The sequence below is a fragment of the Zootoca vivipara genome, chromosome 3, assembly GCF_963506605.1.
Source record: "Zootoca vivipara chromosome 3, rZooViv1.1, whole genome shotgun sequence".
Lineage (NCBI taxonomy): Eukaryota > Metazoa > Chordata > Lepidosauria > Squamata > Lacertidae > Zootoca > Zootoca vivipara.
Genome location: NC_083278.1, coordinates 56,089,441 through 56,110,301, shown reverse-complemented (window position 1 = coordinate 56,110,301; position 20,861 = coordinate 56,089,441). Strand labels below are relative to the sequence as shown.

General features: G+C 41.7%; 1 protein-coding gene across 8 annotated transcripts in view; it reads right to left on the bottom strand.

The window, feature by feature from the left end:
• The window catches only part of LAMA2 (laminin subunit alpha 2), a 377,555-nt gene that overhangs the window by 92,269 nt on the left and 264,425 nt on the right, over positions 1 to 20,861 (bottom strand). For 7 of the 8 annotated variants that reach the window (XM_060272671.1, XM_035109029.2, XM_060272672.1 and 4 more), the window contains 5 exons: positions 18,726 to 18,843; positions 12,613 to 12,747; positions 11,408 to 11,532; positions 6,691 to 6,777; positions 4,375 to 4,568 (listed from right to left, as the gene is read on the bottom strand). In XM_060272671.1, coding sequence (XP_060128654.1) covers positions 4,375 to 4,568; positions 6,691 to 6,777; positions 11,408 to 11,532; positions 12,613 to 12,747; positions 18,726 to 18,843 — 659 coding nt within the window. The remainder of the gene's footprint in view (positions 1 to 4,374; positions 4,569 to 6,690; positions 6,778 to 11,407; positions 11,533 to 12,612; positions 12,748 to 18,725; positions 18,844 to 20,861) is intronic. The other variant, XM_060272675.1, reaches the window with a different exon arrangement.

Here is a 20,861-nt window from a genome sequence, read left to right as displayed (position 1 = left end):
ATGGTAAGACCTTGGAAGTGAAGGATAAGGAGGGCAATAAACTTGAGAATCAAGAGCAGGTGAATAATGCAATCATGCATGAGCCATCGTAATGTTCTCATTAAGGAGACTAATAATAAAAGTCTCTGCCACAGGAAAATTAATCCAGACAATCTAAAATTACCTTAATTCAAATTTTTAAAGCAGAATGTATGCATGTAAAACAATTTGCCCTTTTGTCATCAGTAGAATTAAGGGCTCGCTCGTGTTTGCAACACATGGGTTGCATAGAAGGGCTGCAGAACCACAGACTTTCCCAGTACAGATGTTTAAGGATTGTGTTTAAATAATGGTACGTCCACATCCACTATCTGGGATTATTCTAGAGCCCTCACTCAAGACATTCATCACAAATGATAATCTTCCCTCCAGTCTTCTCTCCAAAACTCAATCATTATGACCAGTCAAGGGCTGCCAAGAGTTAACGACAGGACTCCATTGCGGAGCCTCTTTGAAATGACTTAGGAGCAGAGTAGTTGTTGGAGCCCCTCTTTAAATGTGTATATAAAAATACAAAACTGTGCCCCCGGAAGACACCTGAAGTTAGCCCTGTATTGGGATTTTTTTAATGTTTGAAGTTTTGCTGTGATTTTATTATGTTGGAAGTCGTCCAGAGTGGCTGGGGCAACCCAGGCGGATGGTTGGGGTATAAGTAATATATTACTTCTACTACCATACTGAGAAGGATGGGGGGCTATGCACAAATTTTATCCCTTCCTATACTTTTTGGCATTCAGTCAAATTCATGTCAACTCTTTCTCATATAAGCAGCTATGATGCTGCTTCAGCCAGCATGGAACTAAAAGCTCCCATTTAGCTGCAGAAGTAGAAACAACAGCAAGGAAAATCATTGGATGGGAGGCAAATTGATTTAGTGCAATGAGAAGGCAACTGTCAAGCTGCACAAGGAAGCACAGAGATGTTATTTTCAGCTCCTTCCTTTCCTCACTAAGTTCTTTTTCCTTTCCACTCGATACAGTCCTCCCACTAATTTGTTGCTTGAACTGAAGTGCACTATAATTGCTTGAGTAAGGGGGCAATATTTTCTACTTTATGCATGCACATCAGAAAAACCTATTAGTGGTGCAAGTCTTCTCATTTGTATGCTTGCTTATGGAACACAAAGAGAAAGCACATTTCCATAAATAACATATAGTTTTAACACTGGGCTCTGTGTTTTATATACCAACATCTATTCTAGTTGGTCAAGGAGTCAGACAGATCTGTCAGGCAGGCTTTCAGAAACTATAAATCAAATAAATAGTAGAATACCATTTTATTTGAAAAACCTAGAATCCTAAAAAAATAAAATAAAAATACTTTGTTGTGCTAGACCAACATATAGCCACATACTAACAGATTTCCCTACTTAACACTGATGTATACTCTTTTGTTTAAGTAACCCTTTTCTAGTTAACCTTGAAATAGCTGGCAATAAATATAGCAAAATGGGATGCAAATGAAAACCAACTTAATTCAGCATGATAGGAAAAACAAAAAAAGCAAAAAATTAATAATCCTGAATGGCTTATAAAGACATGAAAATATTCAGAATGAACAAGCAACTGTTGCCTATAATGTGCACACTGAACATTCATCATGCATTAACACCTCTTGCTAGATAATTGGGTTGAAAAGAGAAGATGTAGCAAGTTCCACAATTTAGTAAAAGAGACAGAGTAATGTTACTCCAATATGCAGCCTGGAACGCACTGAAAACATTTCAAGACTCTAATTACATAATTTATACATGACTAAATATTTCCATGGTTTAATATATAAAACTGTCAGTATAAATTTGTGTCCGGTATTAGAAAATGCAGCATTATGCCCAAATCATTACTGCTGTGCACACATGAAAGACAAAAAAAATCATGCAATGTTTCAGTAAAGAGTTAGCAGGAAGCAACGGCTTTTCCTCACAAATCTGCTTCACTTACCAAATACAGCACAGCTCAGAGTTGTCTTAAATGTGAAATGCATGTTTGTTAAAACAAGGAAGTCTCTTTTTAAAAAAAAGAAAAAGAAAAAAAGAAAAAAAATCTGCTTGCAAAGAAAGCTACATCATACGGGCATTATCAAATGAATTGCTTCCCATAGCACAGGTGTAGAATTTTTTTGGTCCTCCAGATGTTGCTGAACTATAATTCCAACCATCCCTGGACATTGGCCATGCTTGCTGGGGCTGTTGGGAGTTGAAGCTCAGCAACCTCTGAGCTTCCCCACACTTGTCTTAATGCAAGGACTTTTGGTTGCATAATGGAAGTTCTGCTCCCTCTTCTCTCCCCATGCCTCCTGCCTAAAGCTGTTATGGATTTCCCCTCAAAGCAGATTTGGGGAGTGTTTGTGGGGAGAGGAGAGGGGTAGTTCTGTTGTGTAACCAGAAGGCCTTGCACCAGCAAAAGCACTTAAGATGGATACTGCCTTATGTCTTGCCCAGCTCATCAGTCTTTTTTTTTAAAGTGTTCTCCAAGGCCAGAATCCTAAGAACCTCAATCATGGCAGAAAGCTGTCTTTCACTGCTTGCTTAGCAAGCCCTTGCCATCTGAACGCTAACTGAATTCAGAGTGTAGGTCACCTTCTAAGCCCACCAGCCAAATGGAGTGGCCTGGAATGGGTACCAATTTGGCTTGTGAGGCTGTTTCCCAAAAACCACACTCATCTGCCCACACCTGACACCCTATCAAGTAGGGGGTAGATACAGATATGGCCTGACAGGCTGCACAACCAAGTTCTCCACGGGAAATTTGACTGTGCAGCTGACTCTTGCATGAAGTAGGGTGCAGTCACTGCCCATCAGCTGATAGGCAGTGAGTTCAAGACCAGTGGATTGGATGTGTGACTGCTTAGTTGATCCCTGCAGAAAGCAGCTTTGCCAACCCTATGCTTGGCAAATTACATTGCCAACCATGAAAATTAAGTGCTAACCCCATTGTTGCCTGGAGGACAAAGAAGGAAGCCTGTTTTACCTGCACAATCAGGGTTCTAAGTCACACAGAGCTTTAGAATTACAGCAGGCCAGACCTTCTCCTCCAAAGTGTGGAGGGTGATGGGACAATGGGGAGGTGATCAGCAGGTCCTTGCCCTCTCCTCACATTTATTCTAATCGTGTGATTGTTTAACTGTCCAAGCAGGCGTTGTTTTAACTTCTTCAGAATTGTTCCCAGTGTTTTTAGCAACTCGTTAAGCAAACATCACAGATGAGTCCTTATTCAATTGCAACTTTCTATTTTTGCATTCACGTTTCACCTGTGACTGTCCTTGTCTTTGATGGGAATGGACTAACCATCCAAAAGCAGATTCTGCAATGTAATTTTTGATTATCATTTTGATAGGCTTAAGTGTAGCTAATCAGAGTAAATTGGTCACATGCTGAGGACAGAAAGCAGAAATACAGGATCAATTTCACAGTGACCAGAATTCAAGCAATAATAAAAGAGAAGGCAATCTACTCAGAAGAGCGATGCTGGAGAAATCTATCAGTGCTGTCAGTGCTGAAATGGTGGTTATTTTTATACTTTTATCAAAGTATACAGCCTTCAACATCCTGTACTCCTTCACCCAGCTCTGTATTTTATTAGGTATATGTGAACCAGCAGGACTAGGGGAGCTGGGGAAGCCAACATTCCAAGAAAATATTAATCAGAAAATGACACAGTTGATCAATATTTAGGAGGGTACATAAAAATTAAATAAATCCCATTTTATCTGTCAAAGGACCTGTGAAAACCATGATAGAAGCTTTAAAAAGTATATTTTTGTGGGGTTTGAAAATCCATCTGACTCCTTCTGCTGGATGAGATTCAAACAAGGGAAAAGCTCATATCTCAGCAGCTGACCACATATTTGCATGCAAATGGTCCCAGGTTCAATCTCCAATAGGACTGGGATGGATCCCCTTGTGAAATTCTGGAGAGGTGCTGCCAGTTTAATGGTCAGCTTTGATATAAGGCAGCTCCATGTTCAACCCGGTGTGATTTTCTGTTCTGATCACATACATGAAGCTTTTAAGCTCCTCCCTTCAAATAGTAACTATCTCCCTATTTACTCCATCCTAGAAACCAAAGGAGCTTCCAGAGTGGCAACCTGTAAAGCACAAGAGCCTGCTGTCAGAAGTTATTGTTCCCTCCCCATGTGTAAGCAGAACTGTTTTCCACTCATGCACAGACTCTGTGTTTGGGTCTCACCAATATCAGCAGTTCAAGACATGGAAGACAGAGAAAGGATATTGGAGGGGCAGCGCCTATTCTCAGTGAAATTCTGCAAAAACAAGATTCACATTCTGAAAAGCAAAACAAGTCATCCAAGATCCAGAAGTACTGTTAATATACATACAAACACATGCTATGCCTTCTCGAGCATGCCGGGGTTCACATCCTGCACACTTCCAGCCAGTAGATCCAGGTTTGCACGTGCACTGTCCAGTTACAGGATCACAGGGAACAGGCAGAGAACCATATGGATGGCACTCACATTCTTGGCAAGATCCACCAGGAATTCTTGGGTTCCCAGTGTATCCAGATGAACATCTATAGGTTGCAAAAATACAATAAAAACTAAATTAGTTTTATGTAGTTGGGTTAAATGAGTTTGTGTGGAGGAATCACCATAGAAGGATAGGATGGATATTCGTACACAGTAGAGGGGGGGGGGAAGGTTTGGCAAGGTCCAGGGGGAAGTTTTTGTTTTTGTTTTGCAAGTTCTGGAGGGAAGTGGTGGTTCTGGTGAGGTAGCACAGGTAGCACAGGCAGGTGATGGGTGGCTTTGACAAAGTATAAAAGGGAGGGGGTGGCTGCCATTGGCAAGGGTGTGTGTGTAAATGAGCAAAGCACTTTCTTTCATCACATATCTCCTTTTTTCGTTCTTCGTTCTTCCTATGAACAACTCTTGTCTTCAGTGAATTTCGATATCATCCCATCTTTCTACTTAAGATGTTAAACATTTAGCTTTACTGCAGACACCTCCATCAAACTGTGCTTTGCAGTAATGTGATTATACAAATGAACAATGGTGGCTTTTGGAATGCTAATCTGACAGTGAAAAAAGAGGCTGCACTGAAATTTTATTCAATATAAGCTTACAAAGGAGGCTTGCTCCCACACAGTCTACTTGAGGCCTGCAACTAATACCCAGTAACTTTTTCATCTTAGAGTTCTAGCATGTCCTAATAATCAAATGCTTCAGGCATGTGAAGCAACAGCTCCCAATAGCTTGGAGATATAGCAGGTCACCAGCTGGTTCTGTTCAATCCCCATATAATCCCCACGTGCCGTTCTTAAGAATAGCAAAGTCATAACAATCTGGAGGCATCTCCAGGGTTACCAATAACAAGATCCAACCTAGCCCACTGCAAGTCATTCTGCATCATAGAAATTCAGCAAGGGGATGGCAATGGACAGAAAGAGAGGTAGGAGCCTGGTAAGACTTTCAGTCAGCTATGGAGAAAATCTGTTCCTTCTTTCAGACACGGGTAGGCAGACAGTCTCACCGTGGCAGAAAAACACCTGTTGATAATCTTCCAAGAGATGATGGAAGATAACCTCTGCAGACTCAGAAGATGAAGAGCAGAGCACTCTTCAAGTCTTGCTGGCTCCACCTTGTTTGACATAGCGCTTCCTTGTTCACTGGTAGGAGCAGCAACATACAGGTCTTGCTGGTCACCTTCTGCTCTCTTGCCTTTTCACTGCCTGAATGAAGGCCATCTACTCTATCCTACCTGCACCCCCTCTGCCAACCAAGGGTGAGTTCAGTAACACTTTCCTGGTCCTGCTTTTCTTTCACAGCTCCTCCCTTGTTTTCCATGAAGTACTGGAGCTTCTGCTTTGCTTCTCCATGCCAGTGAGGAGGGGCTGCACTCTGCTGCTAGCCCATAAGGGACCTCAAAGTGCTGGGCTATGTGATCACTGCCCAGCTGACCTTTCTGCAGTCTGTTCTGATTCTATGGCACACAGCGTCACAAGGGGACATATAAACTTATTGTATTATAACCACATCTGAGAATTAGGAATGCGAATCCAGTTATTTAATAAAACATAAAAACCGCTTGATTGTAGCAAAACCATCCAACGGTTTGCAATTTATTCCCTCATTACAATGGGCCTCTTCTGATTAAGGTAGTTAAGTTAAAGTTAGGTAAAGTTAAAGGACCCCTGGGCGGTTAAGTCCAGTCAAAGGAGACTATGGGGTTGTGGCACTCATCTCGCTTTCAGGCTGAGGAAGCTGGCATTTGTCCAGTTTTCCAGGTCATGTGGCCAGCATGACTAAACTGGTGCATGGAGGGCCGTGATGAGTGCCAGTGCGCATGGAAATGCCATTTACCTTCTCACAGCAGTGGTACCTATTTATCTACTTGCACTGGCATGTTTTTGAACTGCTAGGTTGGCAGGAGCTGGGACAGAGAAACGGGAGCTCATCCCATAACGGGGATTTGAACCGCCGACCTTCCAATCAGCAAGCCCAAGAGGCTCAGTGGTTTAGACCACAGCATCACCTGTGTCCTGGTTGCAATTTATTCCCTCATTACAATGGGCCTTTTCTGATTAGACAAATTTAGCACACATTTATTGCTTGCTTGTCCATTACTCCTTTTGCCATTTGTTTCCTAGTTGCTATGTCTTTATTTTATAATTTGTGCTCAATACTTTTCCTTACCTTTCACAGTACTGTCCTTCATATCCAGGTGGGCAAGCAGTACATCGGTAATCATTGACGCCTTCTGCAACGCATGATGGACTGAAGCTGAAAGCAGAAAATCAAAACCACAAGGTTTTCTTTCTTTCATGTAACATATGACAGGTGCAGAGAGGGGCATCCAAGTGATTTTGGACGCCCCCCCACAATTTAAAAATGCAGCTGTGATGATTCTGATGCAAAAGAATGTCAGTTAAAGACTTCTGTAGACTTGTCACATCACACAATGTACGTTTTCTTAGTGGGAAATGTCCTGTTTCATCAATTGACAAAATTATATAGCATTTGGTAACCGAAACAAAAGAAACTGACCATAAATGCCATTTGCTTTGGAAAAAGTGGCTTTAAATGTGAATTATCATGGGCAAAAAAATCTGCCATGCCGGGTATGGATGAGGCAGAAGTGTTCCTCTGTTAAGCCCTACCTGAATCTCCCTCCTCCATCACAGGCAGAGCCAAACCAGTGAAGAGAGCACCAATGTACTACCACCAGCAGAATCCTTGCAGTGATAATAATTGGGACTTCCCCCACCGCCCTTGCCCAGGGTGTTTCTTTGGTTGAGCTAGTACAGGAACCAGGGCATGCTGAGCCAGTCCCACTTTCATCACATTATAGCAACAGCCCTAACCTGGGCCTCTTTGCTGCACCAGCTTGGGAGTTGGACAGCAGAGAGGGTTTTTTCCCTGCCTCTCCTCATCTTCTGTTCTGGTCCACATAAACAACAAGGCTACAAATGCAGCAGTGGTCAAGTAAGATTGCACTTCAAGGAAATTTGAAGAGCTACTCTTTGATAAACAATAAGCATATAAAAAGTCTGGTGGCATGAATTTTTACAAAAGAAAAGCGTGCTTTTAATTTTTTTTCTTTTGGCCACAATTTTATGCAGATGATTTACCTGGGCGTAAGTTACGTTTAACCCAATGGGATTTACTTCTGAGTAGACATGCACAGGATTGTACTGTTAATTTCCCATATTAATGGAAGGATGTCACATAACCCCTATTTTAGATCAATGTTATTGTTTTTGTTCTTCTGGAAATACGTGTGCATGATTTTCTAATGGGGAAAGGGCATGACCCCAAGAGGAGAGCAGAGATCTGCTTTCGTTGCTGTTATTACATTGTTTTGTTATGAATTACAGAGTAGTTTTCTGCTCTGCTTTTTTATAAATGGGTTTGAATGGAATGCAAGTTCACTGCCAACAGTCTGAATGAGTGAACTGACCCAAAGGGGCCAGTGTCAAGGTTTGTCATTGAATAGTAATATTCATAAATTCAATTTCATTGCCTTTAGACACTGAATGTCTGCTAGGAAGAGAATAATGCTGGTTAACAGTACTACTTTCCATTGAAGTTTTTAATGTGTACTTTAGAGTTCATGGTACTGTCTAGCCTGCTTAAACCCTCTCATACATTGTTTGTACTGTAGAAGTGTGCCTGCTTCTCAGCTGGCAAGCAAATGAATAAATTGCTGGTTAACAACTAGATAAATTTCTTAAATTATGATACATGCACCCCAAAAGTGTTTCTGATACATGTTCTGATCTTTAGTAGATTTTTAAAGTATCCTTTAATAAATAAAGGCCTGTGGCAATGTTGCAGAGTTGTCATTCCAGTCCGTGCTGCTTTTATTTGGAGATTAACAATCTAAACCCAAGATTGACCAGGATGAGAGGGTTTGGGTTCGGTGGACTTTGGGTTTCCCCTGCTGAGCTGAGGCTACACCTGTGGAAGTCCCTCTTCTGGCTGAGCTGAAACCAGACTAAGTCCCTTCCCCAGCTTAGCTGGGGTTCAGCTAGTAGAAGTTAAGCCAGTGTAACTGATGATGGCATAAGCCCCGCAAAATGACTGTTCAGGGAGCTCAGTCATGTGACCTAGCAACCCAGCGGAATTTACGTAACCTGCCCCAGTGTAAATTATGCAGTTAAGATTCAACTGTTCAACATCTCCACCCCCACCCACCCCCAAAATAATAAAACTATCCAAATGCTTCAGCCTTTCCGCTTACAGAATCTGCTCTTACCACTTAATTGTTTCAAGGCTACAATCCTATTCCTACTCCTGGGAGGAACCCAATTGAAATCAATAGGCCACACTTCAATTTGGTACTTCGCCTGTTTTACCAGCTAAGCAAGGTTGTTGTAAGAATTTTGTGACATGATATTTAACCTCCGTGCAGACTTTAAAGCCCCGAGGAGCATGTGGAATTGTTGGAAATGTTAAGCTGATATGCCCAGGGTTTGTAGAACATGCATCAAATAGGAGAAGAGGAAAAGCATTGACGGAAGCAGGTGCCACAACATTTGCAACTACCTGTGCAACACTTGCTGAGCCAGATTAATGCTAAAAAAGCAGTGTGGCAGCTGGAGCCCCAGACAAAAACTTCCCCTTAGCTATACTGTAGTACAGTCAGCACCCTCCTCTAACATGCTTATAATGCATTAAATCAATAGTGCTTGAATGAGTAATAAAATTACACCTTTGCAAAAAATGTAAACAAATTGATCTACTCACAAACTCATTATCCAACACATTTTCAACTCAGTGAAAACAGACCCGCCAAGCAAGTCACAGTCTCGAGATTCCCCTCCCCCTACGCCCACACCAGCTCATCACATTTGAAACTGAATGCTGAATAAAGAAACAGGAAAACATGTTAAAAATTTAAAGACTTAAACTCCTACTGACTCTTAGTACTGTGGCCTCTGCAGTGAAGCAAAAGTAGAAGAGCAATATACTCAAAGCTTAGTATTCTGCCTTGCTTCATAAACAATTAGATATGTTCAACAATCCGCAGTCTAGCTAGCTAGGATACTTTCGTTCCAACTGATAGAGACTTATGAAGAAAACTGGTTTTAATAAGAACATTGTGCATGTTTGAAGCATTTCACATGCCTTATCTACTTATAGTCCTTACAATAACCCTTGTAAGGGTTCTGTCCTGGGCCCACTGTGGCTCAATAAACACAACGTTTGTTGTTTTCATAAACAACTTGGCTGAAGGGATTGAGGGGATGCTCATCAGATTTGCAGATGACGCCAAACTGGGATGGGGTAGCCAATGCTGTAGAAGACAGAGTCAGGATGCAAGATGACCTGAACAGATTGGAGAACTGGGTCCAAACTAACAAAATGAATTTCAAAAGGGACAAATGTCAGATTTTACACTTAGGCAGGAAGAATCAGCTGTACAAATCTAAGATGGGGGACACCCGGATTGCCAGTACAGTGGTACCTCGGGTTACAAACGCTTCAGGTTACAAACTCCGCTAACCCAGAAATAGTACCTCAGGTTAAGAACTTTGCTTCAGGGTGAGAACAGAAATCGTGCTCTGGCAGCGCGGTGGCAGCAAGAGGCCCCATTAGCTAAAATGGTGCTTCAGGTTAAGAACGGACCTCCGGAACGAATTAAGTTCTTAACCAGAGGTACCACTGTAGTACATGGGGAAAAGATCTTAGTAGACCACAAGCACTGGTGGAGGAAGAGGAGTGTGGGGGGAGCACACCGCTCTTGGCAGCACAATCCTGTCAGGGTGCCATTGTCGCATGCCCCGCCCCTACAGGTGGCGCACCCCACCCCAGGATGTGCACCAGCCCCGCCCCCGCCTGTTCTCCACCCCCCATGCCCAAGCATGAAGGTCCGCCACTGACCACAAGCTGAACATGAATCAACAGTGTGATGCAGCAGCACAAAAAGCTAATGCTATTCTAGACTGCATCAACAGAAGTATAGTGTCCAAAACAATGGAAGTCATAGTGACACTCAATTCTGCCTTGGTCAGACCACACCTGGAGTACTGTGTTCAGTTCTGAGCACCAAAATTTAAGAGATATATCAACAAGCTCCAACTAAATATCAGGAAGAACTTTCTGATGGTGAGATCTGTTTGACAGTAGAACGAACAGACTCCCTTGGAAAGTGATGGACTCTCCTTCCTTGGAGATTTTTAAACAGAGGTTTGATGGCTCTCTGTCATGAATGCAACTGTTGGTCATCGTGTTAAAGAACAGGCAGCATCTTCAAAGGATGCAAAGAAATGTTGAGTATTGCTAAAGCCTGAAATCAATATAGCACAAGTCTTTTAGATAAACAATCAGATACAGCATAAAGGACAATGAGAAAAAGAAGAGACCCCTCAGCATAAAATTAATAACATTTTAAGTCACATTTGCAGAAGAATAATGGGATGGAAAGGTCATTAGCATAACATACCCTACCAAATGGATTCAGCATGATAGTATCTCCTTTAAATTATCTGATCGTTCACAAGTTGTCCCAAACCAACATAACATTAAATAAGAACTCGATAAATTACAAAGCCCAGAGCGAGGTACTGTAACGCTTTTATGGCAGCTCAAAATATGAGCATAAGTCTCTCCATGGCTCCCTTGTGATTATATTGAACTTGAAAGCTCCGTTCTAGCTTCACTTGTGAGAATAATTTTTATAATGCTCATTCATTATCCGTTGACTATTACATTTTCCACCCTTTATGGATTTCTACATAGCTAATTAGCCAGGAAGCAATTTCTGAAGCAAGACAATTCAGCAGAGGTGGTTCAGTCACTATTCATTGTGACCCCATGCACCATTCTTTCTAATCACTGACAACTGACCCAGGAGAACCCCAAGGGAGATCTAGGCTAAAGCTAAGGCAGATTTGTAACACAGGCTTACTTGTTGCTTGAAACAGTCAGTGGGCATGCGCAAGGCTGGCAGTCATTAGGTGATCCTCTAACAATCCCATAGAACCCATGGGCACACCTTTCACAGTGGTTGCCACTAGTGTTGTGACGGCAGTTCTGCGAAACAGAGAGACCACAATTTTCAAGAATCAGCTTGAAAACATTTTTGTTCGTTACCACCATTACATAATAACACATTGGTTGGAATAGACCTAAGGTTTGTTTAATCCAGCGTTGTGTTTCTCACTCCATTAAAATGAAGTGAAGCAGAATGGTGTTGGGTGAGGGGGAGGTGAATAAGGGACAGAAGGGAAGACAACACCACATGGGCCATCAGCTGGGGGTTCCCTTCCAAGCTTTCCCTTTTGCTCTGCAGTCTTTAATTCTGCCTCTTTAATGGGACAGTGTTAACCCCCCCACCACCACCATTACATTAAATAAGGACAGAATTAGAAAGTTGAAACCCTATGCTTGGTCAATTCTCCAGGTTTCGGTTTGGTGTAGGAAACATTTCAAGATTTTCTGATTTATTTGTTTATATTTGAAGAACTAGGATCATTTCCAAGATAATTCAATGGGAGCTCTGGTGAGCTCATCCATCTCTAATTGCATTGGCTCCAGAGATCTAGTGAAGATCACCCGAGTTCTGGTTAGATATTTGAAAACAAACCCGGCATACAAATCTCTTGTCTTCTCCCCACATTACTTAATCTGCTCACCCAACTCTCCCAGAAATACACCTACCAACTACATGAAGTTTTTCTATTAAGTTGGTCCATACTCTTTCCTGTAATCATCTATTTTTGGGTTTCTTTTCTCAGCTAGTTCCCTAGGGGCTACCCAAGCACACAAAAAAATAAAAATAAAGGTAGAATTGGCCCTATTTGGTTTGGTCCACAGCTTGTGTGGCAATCATGTTGGTAGGTAAAGTGATGTAGAATACATTCCAGACATGTGCCAATGAGATGTGGCCAGTTGTGTTTCTGCAGCATACGGCTGTTTGTGTTTGTAGTTCATACTTTATTTTCCATTGCAAACTCTGGTGTGTATATATAGCACAACATATTTATTTATTTATTTGTTTGTTTGTTTGTTTGTTTTAAAAAGGTCCATGGCTGTTTTGTTATGGTGCAAAAGAATTCAGCACAAAGACAAAATTATTTGATAAACAGTATACGCAAAGCAGAATCGTTGTACCTGACATATGGAGGTTTCAGGATCACACATGTCACTATGGCCATGGCACTGACACGGAACACAGGCACCAAACGCCGGTCCTGGTCTTCTGCCAGCAGATGTAGAAAGAAGTCTATAGAAACCTGGGGAGCATGTCTGCAAGAAAACACAGCGAGGAAACCAAATGCCATTATATTGTGGCTTGAATAGGAAGGATTGGATAAGACTGCAAACACATCTCCATTCCCACTAGCTTTGACAGGCGACCTGCTCTTCATCATTCCAACAGCATGCTTCAAGCTGTTTTGCAAACAATGCACACTACACTTTAGAAGTAACAGAACCAATCCTAATTGAAAACTCTGCTGCCAGATCCCTTGGGTTGCAAAGCAACACTACTAGGCTTTTCATATTACAGCTAGAGAAACCTTTCATTTAGATGCTCCCTCCTTGTACATCATGTATCTCTCCCTCTATTTCCTAAATAAAAAAATCCCTTCCAGTAGCACCTTAGAGACCAACTAAGTTGGTCATTGGTATGAGCTTTCGTGTGCATGCCCACTTCTTCAGATACACTGAAACAGAATTCACCAGACCCTTATATATAGTGAGAGGGTGGGGAAGTGTATTACTCAAAAGGGTGGTGGAAATGGGTGATTGGCATTCCCACCACACTTCTGAGTAATACCCCTCGCCACCCTCTCACTATATATAAGGGTCTGGTGAATTCTGTTTCAGTGTATCTGAAGAAGTGTGCATGCACACGAAAGTTCATACCAATGACAAACTCAGTTGGCCTCTAAGGTGCTACTGGGAGGGATTTTTTAAATTTTGTTTCGACTTTGGCAAACCAACATGGCTACCTTCCTGTAACTAGATCTATTTCCTAAGAAAGAGAACTCCCTCTCTGTATACACACACTGGCTGTACAAAGTGAGCAAAAGTACTCTGTATTCATGTTGTCCTTGCTGTGTTTTTCTGAGATGACAAGCTAATATCTGCCTACACACAGGCTGATAGATAACAAGCTAATGCCCAGTGATACTCAGCAAAATATGTCTTCATGGCTACATTATTTATACTCGTATAATTTAAAGACCATAAAAATAAAGAATTCAGGAGAATAAAAATGCTACCACGGCCTGAGACCATTAGTCCTTGAAATAAAATTTATCTAGGTCTTGTACATTTTCTTCACCCAGCAGTAAAAATCAGTAAGCATGCTGAAAATTCCCATCAAGGATGACAGATGCAAAAAAAGAGAAGCAACCCTGCATCTTCTGACCCTCCTTTCTTTCCTATTATTCCCTAATGCACCTCTCATCTTTAACCATATTGTAAACCTGTGGACATAGTTTGCCTTTTCAGAGTTCTACAGAACTGCTTTATAAAATAAAAATAGCAACAGTAAATAATGATGATAACAACAATGGTAGTGTTATAATGCATCTATAGCTCTTCTGAGAAGTACAGAATTTGAAAATCAACAATAAGGTTAGGGAAGAGCCTTGGCTCAGTACATGCTATGAAAGCAGAGGTTCAATCCCAGCATCTCCAGGCAGGATTGGCGGCAGGAGGACACTGTCTGAAACCTCAAAGAGCTGCTGCTGGACAATATAGATCAGACACGGGGAAGCTGAGGCCCTCCAGATACTTCTGGATCCTCTAAACAGCATGGTTATAGCTCAGACATCATGGGAGTTGTAACCAAGCAACATCTAGATCAGGCATCCCCAAACTGCGGCCCTCCAGATGTTTTGGCCTACAACTCCCATGATCCCTAGCTAACAGGACCATTGGTCGTGGAAGATGGGAATTGTAGTCCAAAACATCTGGAGGGCCGAAGTTTGGGGATGCCTGATCTAGATGGCTGCAGGTTTGCCTTCCCTGATATACAGAATACTGAGCTAGATGGACCAGTGGTCTGACTCAAAGCTGGACAGGAACTAATATTAGGGCAAGGGCAAAAGCTCAGTGATAGTGCACCTGCCTTGTGTGCAGAATGTCACAGGTTCAATCCCTGCCTTCTCTAGATAGTGCTGGGAATTTCCCCTGCTTGAAACCCCCGAATAGCCACTGCTAAGTCAGGAGAACCAGTGGTGTGCCTCACAAACAGCTTCCTTTGTTCCTATGTTGCTGGTTGTGCCTTGAGACTCATCACACTTAGAGGGCCTTCACCTTTGAGCTTTCCCAATACTTTGTTTCAGTTATTCTCGGTTTAGGTTTACAGCTTAGCATTTTCACAGCACCAGGATTGATTGGAACATTAAGTTTCCAATGCTATGAACTAATCCTCATTCAGAATGACTGAATACAATGGGACTTGTTTCTGAGTAAACATGCACTCCTGGTAAAATAGAAAAATTCCTTCAGTAGCACCTTAAAGACCAACTAAGTTTTTATTTTGGTATGAGCTTTCGTGTGCATGCACACTTCTTCAGATACTCCTGGTTACAGTATCATGAGACGGTGCCAGAGACATGGCAGCTGCTAACTCAGAACTATGGCTGCTGCACTGCTAGCAGAAGGCAGAGTTGGGAAAAGATAGCCTCAGTGGCCTGCCTAGTTACTGAAACTCACTCAGCACACATACACCTGCATAGTTTTGCTGAAGTAGCAACTAAGGATGTTGGAGAGTTCAGACAAAAATGGAAACGGGAACAGAAGTTGCTGATGTTAGTTTCTTTGTCCCGTGTCTGGAAAGGAAATCAATGCAGTGAATAAGATCTGTATTCATTGTTTTAGTTGCTTTCATTCCGCAAACGATGCATTATTGATTATACCTTTCCCCCTAATTTACACTGTGACACCTCTGCACTGAAATGAATGGGGTGGAGTAATGTAATGACATCATCATTATGTAAGTTATATAATTACATAAATTACATAATTTCACTACAGCAGATAGCAAGAATAATAACCTAGTTTTTGGAAGAAGATGAGCTGCAGTAGAACAGAGACAGTGCTGTGTGCAAGGAATACAGGGCAGAGTGGAAAATGATCCCTTCCCACAACCTAAGTAGTAGCCCACATATCTTTAACACAACATGGTGGCAACACAGGTAAGGCTGTCAGGTTCACTTAGCAGTGAAGGAGCTAGCAATCTTCCATGGAACCACCTCATAAACTAACACCAGCACACCTCTATCCCTCCTGCAGCAGTTTTGCAACTTTTACAAAAAAATAATAATCTATTCTTACTTTAAAAAACAAAACAAATGAAGAAATAGCCGTGCTCGTTAAAAGGGGGGAGACAGCTTCTCTGAAACATGGCAGGTTGGTGAAAGTGATGGTTCAGCTATTATTTGAATAGCTGGGATGTATGTTCCTCATACAAATTACAAAACACAAATGGTCCAGCTCATACGGTCAGTGAAAAATATACTATAAGCCCTCCACAAGTACTATGGGCTTTCTACATTATTTCTATTCCTGTAGAACACTATAGTTCAGGATGCATTTGTCAAAAAGAACTACAGTAGAATCATTATAAAGGTTAAAATGGACATGCAGTCTAAAGTGTGACAGAAGTCTAATGGATACACTTCTACTGCATTCCTGAGCCATTTCAGGACAGAGTACATGCACTGAAAAACTATTTCCAGCAGACTTGGGGCCAAACTACATAGATCACAAAGATCTGCAAGGAGCCTTCCTGGCTGCCTGGCTGCCTGCAGCATCGGATTGGGACTCTGTGGTGGTGGGCTAGTTTTTTAACCCTTTGTCCTCCACTCTTGGCTGCATCCACATTAGGTCCCCTGCACCTATATTCTGCAATGTCAAAAAATAAATAAATCCTGTTTATATCATGTCCACAACAGGGGTGGGGAAAGCATTCAAGGTCCCTTAACCCCACACACCGAGATCCTGATTAAAGCTTGTGCCCCAGGCATTTGTCAAATAAACTACCCCACACTGAAAGGAGCAGCTACATGACTAACATCACATGTTTTTGGCCCTTAGGCTGGTGGAAGGAGTTTCAATTCACATTCCCTCCATTAACTTAAGTCTCGTTGATTTCAATGGACCTACTTTCAGCATGTCCAAGTCTGGAGACAACACATTTCTTTTAAAGGATTCAGCACATCATTTAAGATCTTTTACATTCATTTTGGATTTGGAAGATTTGGAATGTTAAAGCTGCCAACTGAACATACCTGCTGTTCATTTGGCATCATCAAAGTTTGGGGGAAATTCTAATTTAGATGAATAATAATGCATGATGATTTTGTTCTTCACTATATATTCCTGAATTCTGTGAACTGTAGTTATCAAAAACAAGCACCATAAACGAATGTTTTAAAAGTGCCAGTAACTTTAGAAATTATACCCTTGGCACCAGATATGAATAAATAACCAATATGACAGGTCTTTGAATAACAATAAAATCTTTCCCGTTTCATCTGATATGCTATTTATATTCCTCTGTGAAATAATTTCAGAGAGGAAAATGTGAGCAAAATATGAATAACCTGAGCATATAATAATATTTCTCAGTTGATAAGGTGCACATAGCGTATTTGTTTTTTTAAAACAACAACAACCACAATTGTATTTGTGATGTAAGGTGTAAAGGTTTTCAAGTTGCTGTCATCTTTAAATTCCATTATAACAACTTTGATATGCACATTATGTATACAACTAATAACAAAATTAAAGAACACAAGTGCCAATCTCAACGGAAAAGTTTTTTTCTAAAAGCAGAAAAGCAAAATCACAAAGAACTGTAATACAAAGTTGGCGTACTGAGAGTATGCTCGATGACTGCTTAGCATAGCCTTTACAGCCCAGTCCAGTTTTGTTTATATCCACTCCAATTTATTGACCCACCCATTTATTGAGCACTCACCCATTTTACTAGAGCACCCTCTTATTAACCTAATTAAATCCTCAAAGTTCTGTCTGGATTGCCTCCTGCTGCACATTATGAAAATACCATTGGTCTGGAATTGTGACAGCAGATTCACTAGAACATAAGGATCACCTGGTAGAATTAGACCAAATCCAATTTAATCTAGCGTCATGGGTCAAATCCAATTTAGTTATACCCAGAGTAGGCCTATGGAAATCAGTGGATGGGAGTAACTTCAATGGGTCTATTCAGAGTCCAAACTGGATGTCATATAGGTACAGGCATGATCAAATATCCTGACACTTCTCTAAAGGTTAAAACCAGCCATAGGGATGTAGGGGTAAATGGGATTGGGTGCAGAGCACAGGGTATATATGTGTGTGTTAATACTCTGTGCCCTTTTTCAATCAAAATAATGTCCCCCCCAAGCTGCAGATGGAAGCAGGTATTCTATATTAAAATTGGGGGGGGGGGAGAGTTCCGTGTCAGTGCACCTCTGAAAGTGTGTGCATTTATAACGCCCCACTCCACTCCACTCCACTCCACGGCACACCGTGCTTTGATAGAACTGTATGTATGACTGTATCAATATTATTTTCATGGTCCTGATGCACAGAATATAAAGGGGCAGAGGAAGATACAGATGAGCTGAAGGAACAGAAAACTGTAACACACTGTGTAAGCTCCAGTTCTGGAACAAATTCTGGAACTTCACCAAGTTAAACTGGAATTCAGGAAAATAAGAACACAGGGCGAAACTGGAAGGAACACTAACAGGGATGGGGAACCTGTGCTCAAATTATGTTGGACCACAGCCCTCATCATCCATTACCTCTGGCCATGCTGACAGGGGCTGATGGGAGTTGGAGTCCAACAACATCCATAGGGCTACATGTTTCCCACTCCTTTCATAAAGGAATGGTATGCCGCATGGGAGCTGACTTGGGCCCCAGGTTATGGGCGCCCAGTGCGTGTAACGTCATGGCGTCATGAAATCACGTGCAACCTCTGGTCTTGGAACCTGACTTCCGGTGGAACCGGAAGCCAGGTTCAGAGGTCTCAAAAGGCTTTGGACAGCATGTCCAAGGCCTTGCGAGACCTCAGACGTTGTGTGGGGGCCCTGCGGTGTGGGTGCTGAGCACCCACAACAATTTTTGTGTGTGTGTTCAGGCACCCAGATCCCCCTATAGTTGTGTTGCCCCTGGAATGGTGGAAACCTTTCATCTCATCACTACTGATAAAGTGGATACAGTATAGACACATAGTGAAAGAGTTACTCTACCTCACAAGACAAGCCAAAATAACCCAAAGGGCACTCGCATTTCTCAATCAGTTGTGCACGAGGTGTCCTTCCCGACACATTTCCTTCCTCTGCAACTTCCATGGAGATCTCAGAAATTCTGGCAGAAGGGTGGAGAAAAAAATTAAAACTAGCTAATGAATCTCTTCAGCATTGATTTGGCTTTAGTTGATACACAAAATTGAATATAGCTACTTTTTCCTCAGCCTCTTGGCATCCTTCATATAAGAAAAAAAAACCCATTTATTTTTTGTCTGCCTCCAAGGAAGATCAAAGCTAGCACCATTTTTAACGTCATTTATAGCTACGATTAGTCTACACCAAGGGAACTAATGTAAAGTATACTTGCGCATTCACCTTCAGTATTGTTTTGTTTTAATTTTAGAGCCAAAATAACAGAGCTCGGCAAACAAAATGGAACTTACAGGATGTGCAACACACTTCAAAGACAATGCCGACTTGCCTTTCCAAGACTGTTTTTTAAGATCTGCAGCCAGAATCTAATATTTTGTCAGAATATCATGAAGAACCTCAAACAGATGCTCCAACACACTTATCATGCCATGTAAGGTTCCCCCCTTTTTTTTAGAGATAGCAAACACATTGCTGAGTCTTCTCCACCTCACCTCATTAGATTATACCTTCTTTATGAAGGATGCTGACGTGCATGTATGTGTGGTGCACACACACACACACACACACACACACACGTGCGTGTATGAATATGCATGGGTTTAAAGCAGGAGTGGGGAGGCAGTGGGGCAGAAGAGATGTGGTGGATGTTTATACCACAGAGAACACTTTGGAAGTCATAGAAAGATAAGAAAATAAATGGGGGGGGGGTTCCTACACATTCAGTGCCTGACTGGTGACTTACCTAGCAATTTCTGTAGTTTTGTTACAAAGAATGTTGCCATTTTGGAGCCAGTAGAATTGGTTCATGTGCCATGAAAACAGAGTGCTAAGAGACAGAAGCAGCTAAAACAGAAAGCAGCTAACTCCATACAGTGGTACCTCGGTTTATGAACACAATTGGTTCCGGAAGTCTGTTCATAAACTGAAGCGTTCATAAACTGAAGCGAACTTTCCCATTGAAAGTAATGGAAAGTGGATTAATCCGTTCCAGACGGTCCGCGGAGTAACCGTTCATAAACTGAAGCGAACTTTTCCATTGAAAGTAACGGAAGGTGGATTAATCCGTTCCAGACGGGTCCGCAGAGTACTTAAACTGAAGCGTTCATAAACTGAAACATGGGTGTAATTGGTTCCGGAAGTCTGTTCATAAACTGAAGCGTTCATAAACTGAAGCGAACTTTCCCATTAAAAGTAATGGAAAGTGAATTAATCCGTTCCAGATGGGTCCGCGGCGTTCATAAACCGAAAATTCATAAACCAAGGTGTTCATAAACCGAGGTTCTACTGTACTTGCGTTCCAAAACAAAAACAAATCACCTGTAGTGTGTTAGAAAGCTTATGGCAAGGGAGGGTTGGCTGCTGCCTAGAGTCCACTTAATGAATTTTTAACACAGATACCCAGTTTATATTAGGATTTCCGAAAAAAGACTAAAATGGAGCAAACAGTTCCAGTTCAAGTAAATAGAGTGTCCTTGTCCACTTTTCTTGAAAAAGGAAAACAGCCACATAATGTAAGAAATGTTTCCATTTTGAGCAGTAAATCTGAATCCGGGAACAACCAAATTAACACAGCAGGAGAAAAATGTTTGGCTTTAGGTTTTCTAATGGCAGCTTCTGAATCACTTGCTGTAATAGCGTCACTTTGATGCAGAAACACGATTAGCGTTGTGGCTAAATTACATAGCTAATATAGAGTTACCACTGGAATTAAACTATTTTTACACTTGAACCTACTGTCAGTGTAAGGTTTCTCTATATTATTTTGCTGCAATGTCTTGGTGATCTGCAGTGCTGCATTTGCAAACATGTCAGACAACTCCCCTTTTTAAAATACGTGCCATAATTAAGGAATCAGTTCCCAAAGACTCATAGGAAAAGTCTGACTTCACTGAATCTAATAATGGCCCTCTTAGCTGCCCCAATTCTCCTTGCCCCTGGTATGCCCTGTACCCTTTGCAGTTTGGAATCATAGGTACATAGTGC